The sequence below is a fragment of the Pezoporus wallicus genome, unplaced genomic scaffold (assembly GCF_028554395.1).
Source record: "Pezoporus wallicus isolate ANWC-B61680 ecotype Strahan unplaced genomic scaffold, APGP_CSIRO_Pwel_v1 contig_12793, whole genome shotgun sequence".
In the NCBI taxonomy this organism is placed as follows: Eukaryota; Metazoa; Chordata; class Aves; order Psittaciformes; family Psittacidae; genus Pezoporus; species Pezoporus wallicus.
In genome coordinates this window covers 684-19,022 of record NW_026635697.1, presented here as the reverse complement: position 1 = coordinate 19,022, position 18,339 = coordinate 684, and the positions used below count along the sequence as shown (strand labels likewise).

The 18,339-nt window shown below is 60.4% G+C and overlaps 1 protein-coding gene across 1 annotated transcript; it reads left to right on the top strand.

Annotated features, from left to right (window-relative positions):
- Window positions 1-3,135: 3,135 nt before the first annotated feature.
- Window positions 3,136-17,554, top strand: LOC130592799 (helicase SRCAP-like; the record flags this gene model as incomplete). The annotated part of the gene is made up of 9 exons (XM_057397374.1): window positions 3,136-3,247; window positions 5,926-6,095; window positions 9,160-9,356; window positions 10,943-11,057; window positions 11,909-12,037; window positions 13,518-13,670; window positions 14,503-14,586; window positions 16,174-16,338; window positions 16,709-17,554. Coding segments are annotated over 9 exons (1,971 nt in total), but the record flags the coding sequence as incomplete, so codon positions are not given.
- Window positions 17,555-18,339: the final 785 nt, after the last annotated feature.

Here is an 18,339-nt window from a genome sequence, read left to right as displayed (position 1 = left end):
GGCCAAGGGAATGGGTGGGGAGAGGGAGGGGGTTGGGTGCCTGGGATGCTATGGGGGGGGGGGGGGGGTATGGCAGCCAATGGGGTGCGTTCCCCCCCCATTGATCCCAACTGAGCCCCATTGATCCCCATTGACTCCCATTGACCCACATTGACCCCCATTGACTCCCATTGATCCCCATTGACTTCCATTGTCTCCCATTGACCCCCATTGACCCACATTGACCCACATTGACTTCCATTGACACCCATTGACCCCCGTTGCTGCCCAATGACCCCCATTTAACCCCATTGACTTCTGTTGACTCCCATTGACCCCCATTGACTCCCATTGACTTCCATTGACCCCCATTGACCCTCATTGACCCCCCTTGACCCCATTGACTTCCATTGCCCCCCATTGACTCCCATTGACCCTCATTGACTCCCCTTGACCCCCATTGACCCATTGATCCCCATTGGTCCCATTGACACCCGTTGAACCTCATTGACTCCCATTGTCCCTCATTGACTCCCATTGACCCCCATTGACTTCCATTGCCCCCCATTGACTCCCATTGACCCTCATTGACTCCCATTGACCCCCCTTGACCCCCATTGACTTCCGTTGTCCCTCATTGACTCCCATTGACCCCCATTGTCCCATTGGTCCCATTGACACCCGTTGAACCTCATTGACTCCCATTGACCCCCACTAGCTCCCATTGACCCCCACTGACTCCCATTGACTCCCATTGACTCCCATTGACCCCCATTGCTTTCCCTTGCCCCCTTGATCGCTCTGACCCCCATTGCCCGCCCCATAGGAGTCCTTGGAGGCCAAACGGAGCCGGGGCCGCTCGGAGCGCCTGGAGCGGCTGCTGCGCCTCAACGAGCTCCGCTGCGGCCTCGGCCCCATCTACGGCACCGAGGTGTTGGGGGCCTGCACCCTGACCCCCAACCCGCCCCCCCCGGGGGGGGCCCTGGCCCGTGCCCAGCTCAGCCCCCCCGAGCGCCTGCAGCAGCTCCAGCCCCTGCTCGACAGGTCCTAGACTTGGGGGGCAATGGGGTTGGGGGGGGGGTCCAATGGGTGGGGGGCAATGGGGTTGGGGGGGGATCCAATGGGTTTAGGGGGTCCCAATGGGGTTGGGAGGGTCCAATGGGTTTCAATGGGTTCCAGTGGGTCCCAATGGGTCTAATGGGTTCGGATGGGTCCCAGTGGGTTTCAGTGGGTCCCAATGGGTTTCAATGGGTCCCAATGGGTTTGGATGGGTCCCAATGGGTTTCAGTGGGTCCCAATGGGTTTCAATGGGTCCCAATGGGTTCGGATGGGTCCCAATGGGTCCAGATGGGTCCAATGGGTTCGGATGGGTCCAGTGGGTTTCAGTGGGTCCCAATTGGTCCAATGGGTTTGTATGGGTCCCAGTGGGTCCAATGGGTTTGGATGGGTCCCAGTGGGTCCAATGGGTTCGGATGGGTCCCAATGGGTCTCAATGGGTTTCAGTGGGTCCCAGTGGGTTCGGATGGGTCCCAATGGGTCCAATGGGTTTGGATGGGTCCCAGTGGGTCCAATGGGTTTGGATGGGTCCAATGGGTTCGGATGGGTCCCAATGGGTTTCAATGGGTTTCAATGGGTCCCAATGGGTTTCAATGGGTCCCAGTGGGTCCAATGGGTTTGGATGGGCCCCAATGGGTCTGGATGGGTTTCAATGGGTTCAGTGGGTTCGGATGGGTCCAATGGGTTCGGATGGGTTTCAATGGGTCCCAATGGGTTTGGATGGGTCCCAATGGGTTCGGATGGGTTTCAGTGGGTCCCAATGGGTTTGGATGGGTCCCAATGGGTCCAGTGGGTTCGGATGGGTTCCAATGGGTTTGGATGGGTCCCGATGGGTTTGGATGGGTCCAATGGGTTTGAATGAGTCCAATGGGTTTGAATGGGTCCCAATGGGTTTGAATGGGTCCCAATGGGTTTGGATGGGTCCCAATGGGTTTCACTGGGTCCCAATGGGTTTGGATGGGTCCCAATGGGTCCAGTGGGTTCGGATGGGTCCAATGGGTTTGGATGGGTCCCAATGTGTCCAGTGGGTTCGGATGGGTCCAATGGGTTCGGATGGTTGTCAGTGGGTTTGAATGGGTCCAATGGGTTTGAATGGGTCCCAATGGGTCCAATGGGTTCGGATGGGTCCCAATGGGTTTCAATGGGTCCCAATGGGTCCAATGGGTTTGAATGGGTCCCGATGGGTTTGGATGGGTCCCAATGGGTTTGAATGGGTCCAATGGGTTTGAATGGGTCCAATGGGTTTGAATGGGTCCCAATGGGTTTGAATGGGTCCCAGTGGGTCCAATGGGTTCGGATGGGTCCCAATGGGTCTCAATGGGTTTCAGTGGGTCCCAATGGGTCCAATGGGTTTGAATGGGTCCCGATGGGTTTGGATGGGTCCCGATGGGTTTGGATCGGTCCAATGGGTTTGAATGGGTCCAGTGGGTTTGAATGGGTCCCAATGGGTACAATGGGTTTGGATGGGTCCCAATGGGTTTCACTGGGTCCCAATGGGTTTGGATGGGTCCCAATGGGTCCAGTGGGTTCGGATGGGTCCAATGGGTTTGGATGGGTCCCAATGTGTCCAGTGGGTTCGGATGGGTCCAATGGGTTCGGATGGGTCCCAATGGGTTTGAATGGGTCCCAATGGGTCCAATGGGTTCGGATGGGTCCCAATGGGTACCAATGGATCCAATGGGTTTGAATGGGTCCCAGTGGGTCCAATGGGTTCGGATGGGTCCCAATGGGTCTCAATGGCTCCCAATGGGTCCCAGTGGGTTTCAATGGGTCCCAATGGGTTTCAGTGGGTCCCAATGGGTCCGTCTGGCTCCATTGCCTTTAGTGGGGGTGTTTTCCCAACCTATTTCCCCCCCCCCCCCATCCAGGTTCATCTTCGTGCTGCCGCCGGTGCAGGCTCGGGGGCTGTCCCTACACAGCGCCCGCCCCCCCCCATGGCGGCTGCGCCAATGGGCGCTGCTGGAGCAGCGGCTGTGCCAGGAGCTGGCCCTGAGCGGGGACCCCCCCCCCGCCCCACCACAGCATCCCCACGGCAACGGGGGGGGGACGACGGGGGACGTCCCCCCAGCTTCCCATAGGGAGCCGTCGTATGGGGCGGGGGGGGCGGATGCGGGCTATGGGGATGCCCTTCAGCATAGGGAGACCTTGCATCGGTTGCTGCGGCCGTGGGGCACCCATTTCCCTGATCGGAGGCTGGTGCAGTATGATTGCGGTAAGGGGAGATGGGGGGCGATGGGGGTCAATGGGGTGATGGGGGGAAATGGGGTGATGGGGGCAATGGGGTGATGGGGGTCAATGGGGTGATGGGGGGAAATGGGGTGATGGGGGGCAATGGGGTGATGGGGGTGATGGCAATGGGGTGATGGGGGTCAATGGGGTGATGGGGGCAATGGGGTGATGGGGGGCAATGGGGTGATGGGGGGCAATGGGGTGATGGGGGTCAATGGGGGGATGGGGGGAAATGGGGTGATGGGGGCAATGGGGTGATGGGGGGCAATGGGGTGATGGGGGCAATGGGGTGATGGGCAATGGGGTGATGGGGGTCAAGGCGGTGATGGGGGTGGGGTCAATGGGGTGATGGGGGTCGATGGGGTGATGGGGGTCAATGGGGTGATGGGGGTGATGGGGGCAATGGGGTGATGGGGGTCAATGGGGTGATGGGGGTCAATGGGGTAGTGGGGGTGATGGGGTAATGGGGGTCAATGGGGTAATGGGGTGATGGGGGTCAATGGGGTAATGGGGTTCAATGGGGTGATGGTGATGGGGGTGATGGGGTAGTGGGGGTGATGGGGGTCAATGGGGTGATGGGGGTCAATGGGGTAGTGGGGGTGATGGGGTCAATGGGGTTCAATGGGGTAATGGGGTGATGGGGGTCAATGGGGTGATGGGGGTGATGGGGTCAATGGGGTGATGGGGGTCAATGGGGTAATGGGGGTAAGGGGGGTGATGGGGGTCAATGGGGTAATGGGGGTAAGGGGGGTGATGGGGTAATGGGGGTGATGGAGGTCAATGGGGTGATGGGGATCAATGGGGTGATAGGGGTCAATGGGGTAAGGGGGGTGATGGGGGTCAATGGGGGTCAATGGGGTAATGGGGTTTTGGGGGTCAGTGGGGTAAGGGGGGTGATGGGGGTCAATGGGGTAATGGGGGTAATGGGGTTTTGGGGGTCAGTGGGGTGATGGGGGTCAATGGGGTGATGGGGTAATGGGGTTCAGTGGGGTGATGGGGGTCAATGGGGTGATGGGGGTTAATGGGGTAATGGGGGTCAATGGGGTAATGGGGTTCAATGGGGTGATGGGGGTCAATGGGATAAGGGGGTGATGGGGTGATGCTCTTGGCGATGCTTTAATGATGCCCCATTGATCCCTTATTGCTACCTTCACTGATCCCCTATTGCCGCCCCATTGATCCCCCATTGTTGCCCCATTGATCCCCCATTGCTGCCTTCATTGATGCCCTCATTGGTACCCATTGCTACCCCATTGCTACCTTCATTGATCCCCCATTGATCCCCCGTTGCTGCCCCATTGATCCCTAATTGCTACCTTCATTGATGCCCCCATTGATCCCCCATTTCTACCTTCATTGATGCTCTTATTGATCCCCCATTGATCCCTCATTGCTACTTTCATTGATCCCCCATTGATCCCCCATTGCTACCTTCATTGATCCCCCATTGCTGCCCCATTGATCCCCCATTGCTACCCCATTGATCCCCCATTGCTACCCTCATTGATGTCCCCATTGATCCCTCATTGATTCAACCCCATTGATCCCCCATTGCTACCCCATTGATCCCCCATTGCTACCCCACTGATCCCCCATTGCTGCCCCATTGATCCCTCATTGCTACCTTCATTGATGCCCTCATTGCTACCCCATTGATCCCCCATTGCTACCTTCATTGATGTCCCCATTGATCCCTCATTGATTCAACCCCATTGATCCCCCATTGCTACCCCATTGCTACCCCATTGATCCCCCATTGCTACCCTCATTGATGTCCCCATTGATCCCTCATTGCTACCCCATTGATCCCTCATTGCTACCTTCATTGATCCCCCATTGATCCCCCATTGCTCCACTTATTGATCCCCCATTGATCCCCCATTGCTACCTTCATTGATCCCCCATTGCTGCCCCATTGATCCCCCATTGCTACCTTCATTGATGTCCCCATTGATCCCTCATTGATTCAACCCCATTGATCCGGATTGATCCCCATTGCTACCCCATTGATCCCCCATTGCTACCCTCATTGATGTCCCCATTGATCCCTCATTGCTACCCCATTGATCCCTCATTGCTACCTTCATTGATCCCCCATTGATCCCCCATTGCTCCACTTATTGATCCCCCATTGATCCCCCATTGCTACCTTCATTGATCCCCCATTGCTTCCCCATTGATCCCCCATTGCTACCTTCATTGATGTCCCCATTGATCCCTCATTGATTCAACCCCATTGATCCCCCATTGATCCCCCATTGCTACCCCATTGATCCCCCATTGCTACCCTCATTGATGTCCCCATTGATCCCTCATTGCTACCCCATTGATCCCTCATTGCTACCTTCATTGATCCCCCATTGATCCCCCATTGCTACTTTCATTGATCCCCCATTGATCCCCCATTGCTGCTTTCATTGATCCCCCATTGATCCCCCATTGCTACTTTCATTGATCCCCCATTGATCCCTCATTGCTACCTTCATTGATCCCCCATTGATCCCCCATTGATCCCCCATTGCTACCCTCATTGTGTCCCCATTGTTCCCCCATTTTTCCCCCCTTGCAACCCCACTGCAACCCCCCTTCTGCCCCACCCCCCCCCCCCCCCCCCCCCCCCCCCACCGCCCCACACTGACCCCTATCTCCCTTCCCCTGCAGGGAAGCTGCAGACCCTGGACGTGCTGCTGCGACGCCTCAAGGCGGGCGCCCACCGGGTGCTCATCTTCACTCAGATGACGAGGATGCTCGACGTCCTCGAGCGCTTCCTCACCTACCACGGCCACATCTACCTGCGCCTGGACGGCAGCACCCGCGTCGAGCAGCGCCAGGTACCCCTGGGGGGCGCCCCATAGCGTGGGGGGGGGGGGGGGGGGGCGAGCGGCAGCATCACGGGAATGGGAAAGCATCCTCGAGGGATGCAGGAGCATCGGTGTGGGACTGGGAACTGATGGGGTCGTGGGGGGGGGTAGAGCATCCTGGTACCCAAGCATCCCCATTGGGATGCGTCCCTATTGGTCCATAAGGATCTGGAGCATCCTGGTACGCAAGTGGTACCCAAGGGTCCCCATTGAGGTGCATCCCTATGGGGCCAGAGGGATCCGGAGCATCCTGGTACCCAAGTGGTACCCAAGGGTCACCACTGGGATGCGTCCCTATGGGGTCAGACGGATCCGGAGCATCCTGGTACCCAGGGGTTGCCATGGAGCTGCATCCCTATTGGTCCATAAGGATCCAGAGCATCCCTGTACCCAGGTGGTACCCAGGGGTTGCCATGGAGCTATTGGTCCATAGGGATCCGGAGCATCCTGGTACCCAGGTGGTACCCAGGGGTTGCCATGGAGCTGCATCCCTATTGGTCCATAGGGATCCGGAGCATCCTGGTACCCAGGTGGTACCTAAAGGTCCCCATTGAGATGCATCCCTATGGGGCCAGAGGGATCTGGAGCATCCTGGTACCCAAGCATCCCCATTGGGATGCATCCCGATGGGGCCAGAGGGATCCGGAGCATCCTGGTACCCAGGTGGTACCCAGGGGTTGCCATGGAGCTGCATCCGTATGGGGCCAGAGGGATCTGGAGCATCCTGGTACCCAGGTGGTACCCAGGGGTTGCCATGGAGCTGCATCCCTATTGGTCCATAGGGATCCAGAGCATCCCTGTACCCAGGTGGTACCCAGGGGTTGCCATGGAGCTGCATTGCTATTGGTCCATAGGGATCCGGAGCATCCTGGTACCCAGGTGGTACCCAGGGGTTGCCATGGAGCTGCATCCCTATTGGTCCATAGGGATCCGGAGCATCCTGGTACCCAGGTGGTACCTAAAGGTCCCCATTGAGATGCATCCCTATGGGGCCAGAGGGATCCAGAGCATCCTGGTACCCAGGTGGTACCCAAGGGTCACCACTGGGATGCGTCCCTATGGGGTCAGACGGATCCGGAGCATCCTGGTACCCAGGGGTTGCCATGGAGCTGCATCCCTATTGGTCCATAGGGATCCAGAGCATCCTGGTACCCAGGTGGTACCCAAGGGTCGTCATTGGGATGCATCCCTATGGGGCCAGAGGGATCTGGAGCATCCTGGTACCCAGGTGGTACCCAGGGGTTGCCATGGAGCTGCATCCCTATTGGTCCATAGGGATCCAGAGCATCCCTGTACCCAGGTGGTACCCAGGGGTTGCCATGGAGCTGCATTGCTATTGGTCCATAGGGATCCGGAGCATCCTGGTACCCAGGTGGTACCCAGGGGTTGCCATGGAGCTGCATCCCTATTGGTCCATAGGGATCCAGAGCATCCCTGTACCCAGGTGGTATCCAAGCATCCCCATTGGGATGCGTCCCTATGGGACCAGAGGGATCCGGAGCATCCTGGTACCCAAGCATCCCCATTGGGATGCATCCCGATGGGGCCAGAGGGATCCGGAGCATCCTGGTACCCAAGTGGTACCCAAGGAGCATCCTGGTCCCCAAATGGTACCCAAATGGTCCCCAGGGTGCATCCTAGAGCATCCTGCTCCCCAAATGGTCCCCAAGGAGCATCCTTGCCCCTAATTGGTCCCCAAGGAGCATCCTGCTCCCTAATTGGTCCCCAAGGAGCATCCTGCTCCCCAATTGGCCCCCAAGAAGCATCGTGCTCCCCAATTGGCCCCCAAGGAGCATCCTTGCCCCTAATTGGCCCCCAAGGAGCATCCTAGAGCATCCTGCTCCCCAATTGACCCCCAAGAAGCATCCTTGTCCCCAATTGGTCCCCAAGGAGCATCCTGCTCCCCAAATGGTCCCCAAATGGTACCCAAAGAGCATCCTTGTCCCCAAGGAGCATCCTGCTCCCCAGTTGGTCCCCAAGGAGCATCCTGATCCCTAGTTGATCCCCAAGGAGCATCCTGCTCCCCAATTGGCCCCCAAGGAGCATCCTAGAGCATCCTGCTCCCCAGTTGGTCCCCAAGGAGCATCCTAGAGCATCCTGCTCCCTAATTGACCCCCAAGAAGCATCCTAGAGCATCCTGCTCCCCAATTGACCCCCAAGGAGCATCCTAGAGCATCCTGCTCCCCAATTGACCCCCAAGAAGCATCCTAGAGCATCCTGCTCCCCAATTGGTCCCCAAGAATCATCCTAGAGCATCCTGCTCCCTAATTGACCCCCAAGAAGCATCCTAGAGCATCCTGCTCCCCAAATGGTACCCAAATGGTCCCCAATTGCCCCCCAAGGAGCATCCTTGTCCCCAAGGAGCATCCTGCTCCCCAATTGACCCCCAAGAAGCATCCTTGTCCCCAATTGGTACCCAAGGAGCATCCTGCTCCCCAATTGCCCCCCAAAAAGCATCCTTGTCCCCAATTGGTACCCAAGGAGCATCCTGCTCCCCATTTGGCCCCCAAGGAGCATCCTTGCCCCTAATTGGCCCCCAAGGAGCATCCTAGAGCATCCTGCTCCCCAATTGGTCCCCAAGGAGCATCCTGCTCCCCAATTGCCCCCCAAAAAGCATCCTTGTCCCCAATTGGTCCCCAAGGAGCATCCTGCTCCCCAATTGGCCCCCAAGAAGCATCCTAGAGCATCCTGCTCCCCAATTGCCCCCCAAGAAGCATCCTTGTCCCCAATTGGTACCCAAAGAGCATCCTTGTCCCCAAGGAGCATCCTGCTCCCCAATTGCCCCCCAAAAAGCATCCTGCTCCCCAATTGGTACCCAAGGAGCATCCTGCTCCCCAATTGCCCCCCAAGAAGCATCCTTGTCCCCAATTGGTACCCAAGGAGCATCCTTGTCCCCAAGGAGCATCCTGCTCCCCAATTGCCCCCCAAAAAGCATCCTTCCCCCCCCAGTCTCCCCCTTTTAAGATCCCATTGGGAAACCTCATACCACCAGCACCCTCCCCCCCCTCCCCTCCCCTCCCCTCCCCCCCCATAGGCCCTGATGGAGCGCTTCAACGCGGACCGGCGCATCTTCTGCTTCATCCTTTCGACGCGGAGCGGGGGAGTGGGGGTGAACCTGGCCGGGGCGGACACCGTGGTCTTCTACGACAGCGATTGGAACCCAACCATGGACGCGCAGGCGCAGGATCGGTGCCATCGCATCGGGCAGACCAGGGACGTGCACATCTATAGGTGGGGATGGATGGGGGGGGGGTTGTGGGGAGATGGGGGGTGGGGGGGGTATGGGGGTATTGGGTTATGGGGGGTGTGGGGGTATTGGGGGGTATGGGGGGTGTGGGGATATGGGGGGTGTGGGAGTGTGGGGGTATTGGGTTATGGGGAATATGGGGGGTGTGGGGGTAATGGGGGGTGTGGGGTTATTGGGGGTTATGGGGGGTATGGGGGGTGTGGGGATATGGGGGGTGTGGGGGTATTGGGTTATGGGGGGTATGGGGGGTGTGGGGATATGGGGGGTGTGGGGGTGTGGGGGTATTGGGTTATGGGGGATATGGGGGGTGTGGGGGTATTGGGTTATGGGGTTATGGGGGTGTGGGGGGTGTGGGGGTTATGGGGGGTGTGGGGGGTATGGGGGGTATTGGGGTATGGGGGGTGTGGGGAGATGGGGGTGTGGGGGTATTGGGGGTTATGGGGGGTGTGGGGGTATTGGGGGTGTGGGGGGTATGGGGGGTGTGGGGGTATGGGGGGTGTGGGGGTATTGGATTATGGGGGATATGGGGGGTATGGGGGATATGGGGGATATGGGGGGTATGGGGGTATGGGGGGATATGGGGGATATGGGGGGTATGGGGGGTGTGGGGAGATGGGGGGTGTGGGGGTATTGGGGGTTATGGGGGGTATGGGGGGTATGGGGGGTGTGGGGAGATGGGGGGTGTGGGGGTTTTGGGGGTTATGGGGGGTGTGGGGGTATTGGGTTATAGGGGGTGTGGGGGTATTGGGGGTGTGGGGGGTATTGGGGTATGGGGGTTATAGGGGGTGTGGGGGTATTGGGTTATGGGGGATATGGGGGGTGTGGGGTATGGGGGGTGTGGGGGGGGTATGGGGGTGTGGGGGGTATGGGGAGCTATGGGTCCTTAATAGCCATGGGGAGCTATGGGGCTATGGGAGCTATGGGAGGGTATGGGGGTATTGAGCTGTGGGGTGTTTGGGAGTATGGGGGGTGTGGGGGTATTGGCGTGTGGGGGGTATTGGGGAGCTACGGGGCTATGGGGAGCTATGGGTTCTTAATGGCCATGGGGACCTAAGGGGCTGTGGGCCTATGGGAGCTATGGGGGTATGGGGGAGGTATGGGGAGCTATGGGGAAATATGGGGATATGGGGCAGTATGGGGAGCTATGGGGCTATGGGGAGTTACAGGTCAATGGAAGTCTATGGGGAGCTATGGCATTATGGGAAATCTCTGGGACTTTGGGATCCTATGGGGGAGCTATGCGGCTATGGGGGGATATGGGGCTATGGGGAGCTGTGGGGCTATGGGGACCTATGGGTCCATGGGGAGCTATGGTCAATGAGGTGGCTATGGGGAGCTGTGAGTTCATGGGAGGCTGTGTGTCATTGGGGAGCTATGGGTCGATGGGGAGCTGTGGGTCTATGGGGGAGCTATGGGTCGCTATGGGGAGCTATGGCTCCATGGATTTCTATGGGTCAGTGGGGTCCTTTGGGTCAATGGGGACCTTATAGATCAATGGGGATCTCTGGGTCCTTTGGGATCTATGAGTCAATGGGGAGCTATGGGGCCCTATGGGTCGGCTGCCCCCCAGGCTCATCAGCGAGCGCACGGTGGAGGAGAACATCCTGAAGAAGGCCAATCAGAAACGGATGTTGGGGGACATGGCCATCGAGGGGGGCAACTTCACCACGGCCTACTTCAAACAGGTACCACAGCATCCCGAGGGAGCTGCATCCCTATTGGTCCGTAGGGATACGGAGCATCCCGGTACCCAAGTGGTACCCAAGGGTTGCCATGGAGCTGCATCCGTATTGGTCCGTAGGGATACGGAGCATCCCGGTACCCAAGTGGTACCCAAGGGTTGCCATGGAGCTGCATCCCTATTGGTCCATAGGGATCCAGAGCATCTTGGTACCCAAGTGGTACCCAAGGGTTGCCATGGAGCTGCATCCCTATTGGTCCATAGGGACCCAGAGCATCGTGGTACCCAAGTGGTACCCAAGGGTTGCCATGGAGCTGCATCCCTATTGTCCATAGGGATCCAGAGCATCCTGGTACCCAAGGGTTGCCATGGAGCTGCATCCCTATTGGTCCATTGGGATCCAGAGCATCCCGGTACCCAAGGGTTGCCATGGAGCTGCATCCCTATTGGTCCGTAGGGATCCAGAGCATCCTGGTACCCAGGGGTTGCCATGGAGCTGCATCCCTATTGGTCCATAGGGATCCAGAGCATCTTGGTACCCAAGTGGTACCCAAGGGTTGCCATGGAGCTGCATCCCTATTGGTCCATTGGGATCCAGAGCATCCTGGTACCCAAGGGTTGCCATGGAGCTGCATCCCTATTGGTCCATAGGGATCCAGAGCATCCCGGTACCCAAGTGGTACCCAAGGGGGTCCCCATGGTCCCGCATCCCTATGGGTCCCTGGAGCATCCTGGTACCCAAGTGATCCCCAAGCTGCATCCCAGAGCATCCCTATGGATCCACATCCATGGGGGGGGCCCCATTGTGTCCCCCCCCTTACTCCTGACCCCCAACCTCCCCCCTCTGCCCCATAGCAAACCATCCGGGAGCTCTTTGACATGGCCCCAGAGGAGCCGGGCCGGGACAAGGAGCGCGATGGGGATGGGGGTCCCGAGGAGGACGAGGACCCGGCGGCCACGCGGCGGACCCACATCCTGGAGCAGGTGGGGAGGCGGCGCCCCATAGAGACCCATAGAACCCCATGGAGCCCCGTTGACCTCCGTTGAGCCCCATGGAGTCCATAGAGCCCCTGTTGACCCCATGGAGCCCCATTGACCCCATGGAGGCCCATTGACCCCCATGGAGCCCCATTGACCCCCATGGAGCCCCATTGACCCCCATGGAGCCCCATTGACCTCCATTGAGCCCCGTTGACTCCATGGAGCCCCATTGACCCCCATGGAGCCCCGTTGACCCACATGGAGCCCCATTGACCTATATTGAGCCCTGTTGACCCTATGGAGCCCCATTGAGTCTATAGAGCCCCATTGACCTCCATTGAGCCCCGTTGACTCCATGGAGCCCCATTGATCGCGTGGACCCCATTGACCCCCATTGCACCACATAGAGCCCCATTGAGCCCCATAGAGCCCCATTGACCCCATGGAGGCCCATTGATCTCCATTGAGCCCCGTTGACCCCCATGGAGCTCCATTGAGTCCATAGATCCCCATTGACCCCCATGGAGCCCCATTGACGCCCATGGAGCCCCATTGACCCCCATGGAGCCCCATTGACCTCCATAGAGCCCCATTGACCCCATAGAGCCCCATTGATTGTGTGGACCCCATTGACCCCCATTGCACCACATAGAGCCCCATTGACCCCATAGAGCCCCATTGCACCCCATTGACCCCATGGAGGTCCATTGACCCCCGTTGCACCACATAGAGCCCCATTGACCCTCATAGACCTCATAGAGCCCCACTGAGCCCCATTGCACCCCACAGAGGCCCGTTAACCCCATTGTCCCCCATTGCCCTCCATTGACCCCATAGAGCCCCATTGACTCGAGTTGCACCCCATTGCACCCCATTGACCCCCATAGAGCCCCATTGACCCCATTGCACGCCACTGACCCCCATTGCCCCCCACTGACCCCATAGAGCCCCAATGACTGCATTGCCCCCAATTGAGCCCATAGATCCCCATTGACTCCCCTTGCCCCCCATTGACCCCATTACACCCCAGTGACCCCCGTTGCCCCCACTGACCCCATAGAGCCCCATTGACCCCATAGAGCCCCATTGACTCGAATTGCCCCCCATTGCACCTTATTGACCCCTATAGAGCCTCATTGCCCCCCACTGACCCCATAGAGCCCCATTGACCCCCATTGACCCCGTAGAGCCCCATTGACTCGAATTGCCCCCCATTGCACCCCATTGACCCCTATAGAGCCCCATTGCCCCCCATTGCCCCCCACTGACCCCATAGAGCCCCATTGCCCCCCATTGCATGCCACTGACCCCATAGAGCCCCATTGACCCCCATTGCACGCCACTGACCCCCATTGCACCCCATTGACCTCATAGAGCCCCGTTGCCCCCCTAGAGCCCCATTGCCCCTAATTGTCCCCCATTGCCCCCATAGAACTGCATTGACCCCTAGAGCCCCATTGACCCCCATTGCCTCCCCCCCCAGGCCCTGTGTGGGGCAGAGGACCCCGAGGACATCCGGGCGGCATCGCAGGCCCGGGCCGAGCGCGTGGCGGCCATGGCTGAGTTCAGCGAGAGCCTGAGCCCGGAGGAGGAGCTCTCCAAGGCCGAGCAGGAGATCGCGGCCCTTGTGGGGCAGGTAAGGGGGCAATGGGGGGCAGTGGGAGTCAATGGGGATCAATGGGGATCAATGGGGGTCAATGGGAGTCAATGGGAGTCAATGGAAATCAATGGCGGTCAGTGGGAGTCAATGGGGTGAATGGGAGTCAGTGAGGATCAAGGGGGTCAGTGGGTGGCAATGAGGGATCAATGGGGGTCAATGGGGGTCAATGGGAGTCAGTGGGGGTCAATGGAAGTCAACGGGGTCAATGGGAGCCAATGGGGGTCAGTGGGGGTCAATGGGGTCAATGGAAGTCAATGGGAGTCAATGGCGGTCAATGGGGGTCAATGGCGGTCAATGGGATTAAATGAGGATCAAGGGGGTCACTGGGTGGCAATGAGGGATCAATGGGGGTCAATGGGAGTCAGTGGGGGTCAATGGTGGTTAATGGAAGTCAACAGGGTCAATGGGAGTCAATGAGGGTCAATGGGAGTCAATGGGGTCAATGGAAGTCAATGGGAGTCAATGGGGGGCAATGGGGGTCAATGGGAGTCAATGGGGTCAATGGGGATCAATGGGGGTCAATGGGAGCCAATGGGGGTCAATGGGAGTCAATGGGGTCAGTGGAAGTCAATGGGAGCCAATGGGGGTCAATGGGAGTCAATGGCGGTCAATGGGGTTCAATGGGGGTTAATGGGAGTCAATGGGGGTCAATGGGAGTCAATGGGTGCCAATGGGTGTCAATGAAATTCAATGGGGGTCAATGGGGGATCAATGGGAGTCAATGGGGATCAATGGGGCTCCATGGGGCCGGCGGGGGCCTGCTTATGGGGCTGTGCCCCATAGCGTGACCCCACTGCCCCCTTGGCAGCTGACCCCCATCGAGCGCTACGCCATGAACTTCCTGGAGGCCTCCCTGGAGGACGTGAGCCGCGAGGAGCTCAAGCAGGCCGAGGTGTGGGGCTGGACCCAGAGGGGCTGCTATGGGGCGGGGGAGGCCATAGGGGGCTTGCTATGGGGCTGGAGGCATAGGGTAGGGGTTTGGGGAGCCCATAGGGGGCTTGCGATGGGGCTGGACCAATAGGGGCTGTTGTGGGGTTGGGGCACCCATAGGGATGCTTCTGTGGGGCTGGACCCATAGGGTTTGCTATGGGGCAGGGGAACCCCTAGGGGTCTGTCTGTGGGGCAGGGTCTCCGCTATGGGCCCCTCTTTGGGGCAGTGTCTCATCTATGGGTCAGAGTCTCCCCTATGGGTCTTTCTATAGGGCCAGGTCTCCCCTATGGCCCCTTCTATGGGGCAGGGCCCCCTCTATGGGTCTCTCTATGGCGCCAGTCTCCCCTGTGGCCCCCGCTATGGGTCCTGGTCTCCTCTATGGGTCAGGGTCTCCCCTATGGGCCCAGGTCTCCCCTATGTGCCCCGCTATGGGTCCTGGTCTCCTCTATGGGCCCCGCTATGGGTCAGGGTCTCCCCTATGGGCCCAGGTCTCCCCTATGTGCCCCGCTATGGGTCCTGGTCTCCTCTATGGGCCCTTCTTTGAGTCAGGGGTTCCCCTATGGGTCTCTCTATGGGGTACTGCCTCATCTATGGGTCCAGGTCTCCCCTATGGGCCCCTCTATGGGTCAGGGCCTCCCCTATGTGTCTCTCTATGGGGCAGGCCCCACCCTTAGGGGTCTCTCTATGCGGCCAGGGCCCCTCTATGGGGCAGGCTCTTATCTATGGGGCAGGGACTCCCATATGTGTATCTCTATGGGTCAGGCTCTCATCTATGGGGCAGGGACTCCCATATGTGTCTCTCTACGGGTTCCTCTATGTTGCCAGGTCTTCTCTATGGGCCCCTCTATGGGGCAGGCTCTCATCTATGGGGCAGAGACTCCCATATGTGTCTCTCTATGGGGCCGGCTCTCATCTATGGGGCAGAGACTCCCATATGTGTCTCTCTATGGGCCCCTCTATGGGTCAGGCTCTCATCTATGGGGCAGGGACACCCATATGTGTCTCTCTATGGGGCAGGCTCTCATCTGTGGGGCAGGGACACCCATATGTGTCTCTCTATGGGTCAGGCTCTCATCTATGGGGCAGGGACTGCCATATGTGTCTCTCTATGGGTCAGGCTCTCATCTATGGGGCAGGGACTCCCATATGTGTCTCTCTATGGGTCAGGCTCTCATCTATGGGGCAGGGACTCCCGTATGTGTCTCTCTATGGGTCAGGCTCTCATCTATGGGGCAGGGACTCCCGTATGTGTCTCTCTATGGGTCAGGCTCTCATCTATGGGGCAGGGACTGCCATATGTGTCTCTCTATGGGTCAGGCTCTCATCTATGGGGCAGGGACTCCCGTATGTGTCTCTCTATGGGTCAGGCTCGCATCTATGGGGCAGGGACTCCCGTATGTGTCTCTCTATGGGTCAGGCTCTCATCTATGGGGCAGGGACTCCCGTATGTGTCTCTCTATGGGGCCGGCTCTCATCTATGGGGCAGTCCCCGCCCATAGGGGTTCTCTCTATGGGTCCAGCCCCACATCCGTGCTCCCTGCCCCATAGGAACAAGTGGAGGCGGCCCGGAAGGACATCGACCAGGCCAAGGGCGTTGGGGGCCGCTTCCGGTTGCCCCCCCAAGAGGAGGAGGAGGAAGAGGAAGAGAAGGCGGGGCCAAAGGCGGAAGTGGGCGGAGCCAGCAGCGGGGGCGTGGCCGACGACGGAGGGGGCGTGACCCGGAAGCCCCGCAGGCCTCGGGCCCCTCCCCCTTCCCTTCCCCCTTCCCTCCCCCCTCCCCCCCCTTCCCTCGCCCCTCCCCCCGGGGCCGAGCGGACCCGCGCCAGTCTGCGCCTGCGCGGGGCGCGCGCCCCGGTGACGTCACCGCCGGCCACGCCCGGCCACGCCCCTCCTTCCCCCGCCCCCGACGGGGACGCGCCCGCGGTGACGTCACCGCCCGCCACCCCGCCCCCTCCCTCCCCCCCTCCCCCGCCCCCTTCCCCCCCTCCCCCTCCCCCCCCTCCCGCCGAGGCGGAAGTGACGTCACAGCCCTCCCCCCCACCCCCTCCCCCCTCAGCGCCTCCCTCCCCTCCCCCACCGGCAGCGCCGTTACCGGATGCTCCTCCCCCTCCCTCCCCCTCCTTCCCCTCCCCCTCCCCCCGTGACGTCACCCCCTCGCCCCGCCCCCCGCCGCCGCCGCAGCGCTGACGTCGAGATACGTCAGAGCCGCGGGCCCGGCCCCGCCGCCAAGGTCCTGAGGCAACTTCCGGGTCGCCTCGTGACCGTCCTCGAAGCCCCGCCCCTTCCGCCCCTTTCCCGCCACCACCCCCCCCCTTCCTCCTCCTCCCCCCGCCGCCGCCGCCGTCGCCCCGCCCCTTCCCTTGACCCCTCCCCCCCTCCCCACCCCCCCAAGCGCCGCCGGGGCCGCCCCCCTAAGCGGAGGGGCGTGGCCTCCCGACGACGACGTCACCCCGGCCCCGCCCACCCCGACCCCCACCCCCCCAAGCGCCGTCGCCGCCGGGGCCGCCCCTCCCGCTCCACTTCCGCTCCCGTCACTTCCGGTCCCTCCCCTTCGCCCTTCCCCCCCAAGCGCCGCCGCGGCCGCCCCCCCAAGCGGTCCCCGCCTTCTCCGAGCCCCTCCCCCCCCCTTCCTCCAAGCCCCTCCCCCACCGCCGCCCCTCCCCCACCGCGCAGCACCCGCCGCCACCCCTCGGCCCCGCTTTTGGCCCCCCTCGAACGGGAACCGGGGAGGCGGCACCGGAAGCGGGGGGAGGGGCAAAGAAAAGAGGGGGAGGGGGGAAACGGCTCCTCCGCCCCTCCCCCACCCGCTCCTCAGCCCCTCCCCCCACCCAAGCGCCGCCGCGCGGAGCCCCCCCGCAGGACCCAACCCCCGCGGCGCTGCGCGGAAGGGGGAGGGGCGGGGGGGAGGGGCCGCAAGGCAAAGACGTGACCCGGAAGTGGTGCTGGGGTTCAGGCGCCCCTCCCCCCCCCCACATCCCCCATCCCCCACATCCCACGTCGAGGGGGGGGGGGGGGGGAGGAGCCAAGATGGCGGCGGCTATTTGGGAGGGGGGGGGGGGGGGGGGGGGGGGGGAGGGGGGGGGGGGGGGAAGAAGGGGAGGGGAGAGGAGGAGGAGGTGACGTCATAAGCGGCGGCCGTGTCGAGCAGTGACGTCATAAGCGGCGGCCGCCTTGGGGTTGTGACGTCATAAAGGGCGGCCGTGGCGAGTGCTGATGTCATAAGCGGCGGCTGCCTTGGGGTTGTGACGTCATAAGCAGTGGCCATCTTGGGGTGTGACGTCATAATTGGTGGCCACCTTTGGGCATGACGTCATAAAAAGCAGCCGTGTCGAGTGCTGATGTCATAAGCGGCGGCCATCTTAGCGTTGTGATGTCATAAAGAGTGGCCGTGTCGAGTGCTGATGTCATAAGCGGCGGCCATCTTGGCGTTGTGACATCATAAAGGGCGGCCGTGTCAAGTGCTGATGTCATAAGCAGCGGCCATCTTGATTAGTGACGTCATAAGCGGTACCCATTTCAAGTGGTGATGTCATAAGTGGCGGCCGTCTCGAGCAGTGACGTCATAAGGGGTTGCCGTCTTGGGGTGTGACGTCATAAAGGGCGGCTGTTGAGTGTGCTGACGTCATAAGGGGCGGCCATCTTGAGCAGTGATGTCATAATTGGTGGCCTTCTTTGGGTGTGACGTCATAAAGGGCGGCCGTGTCGAGTGCTGAT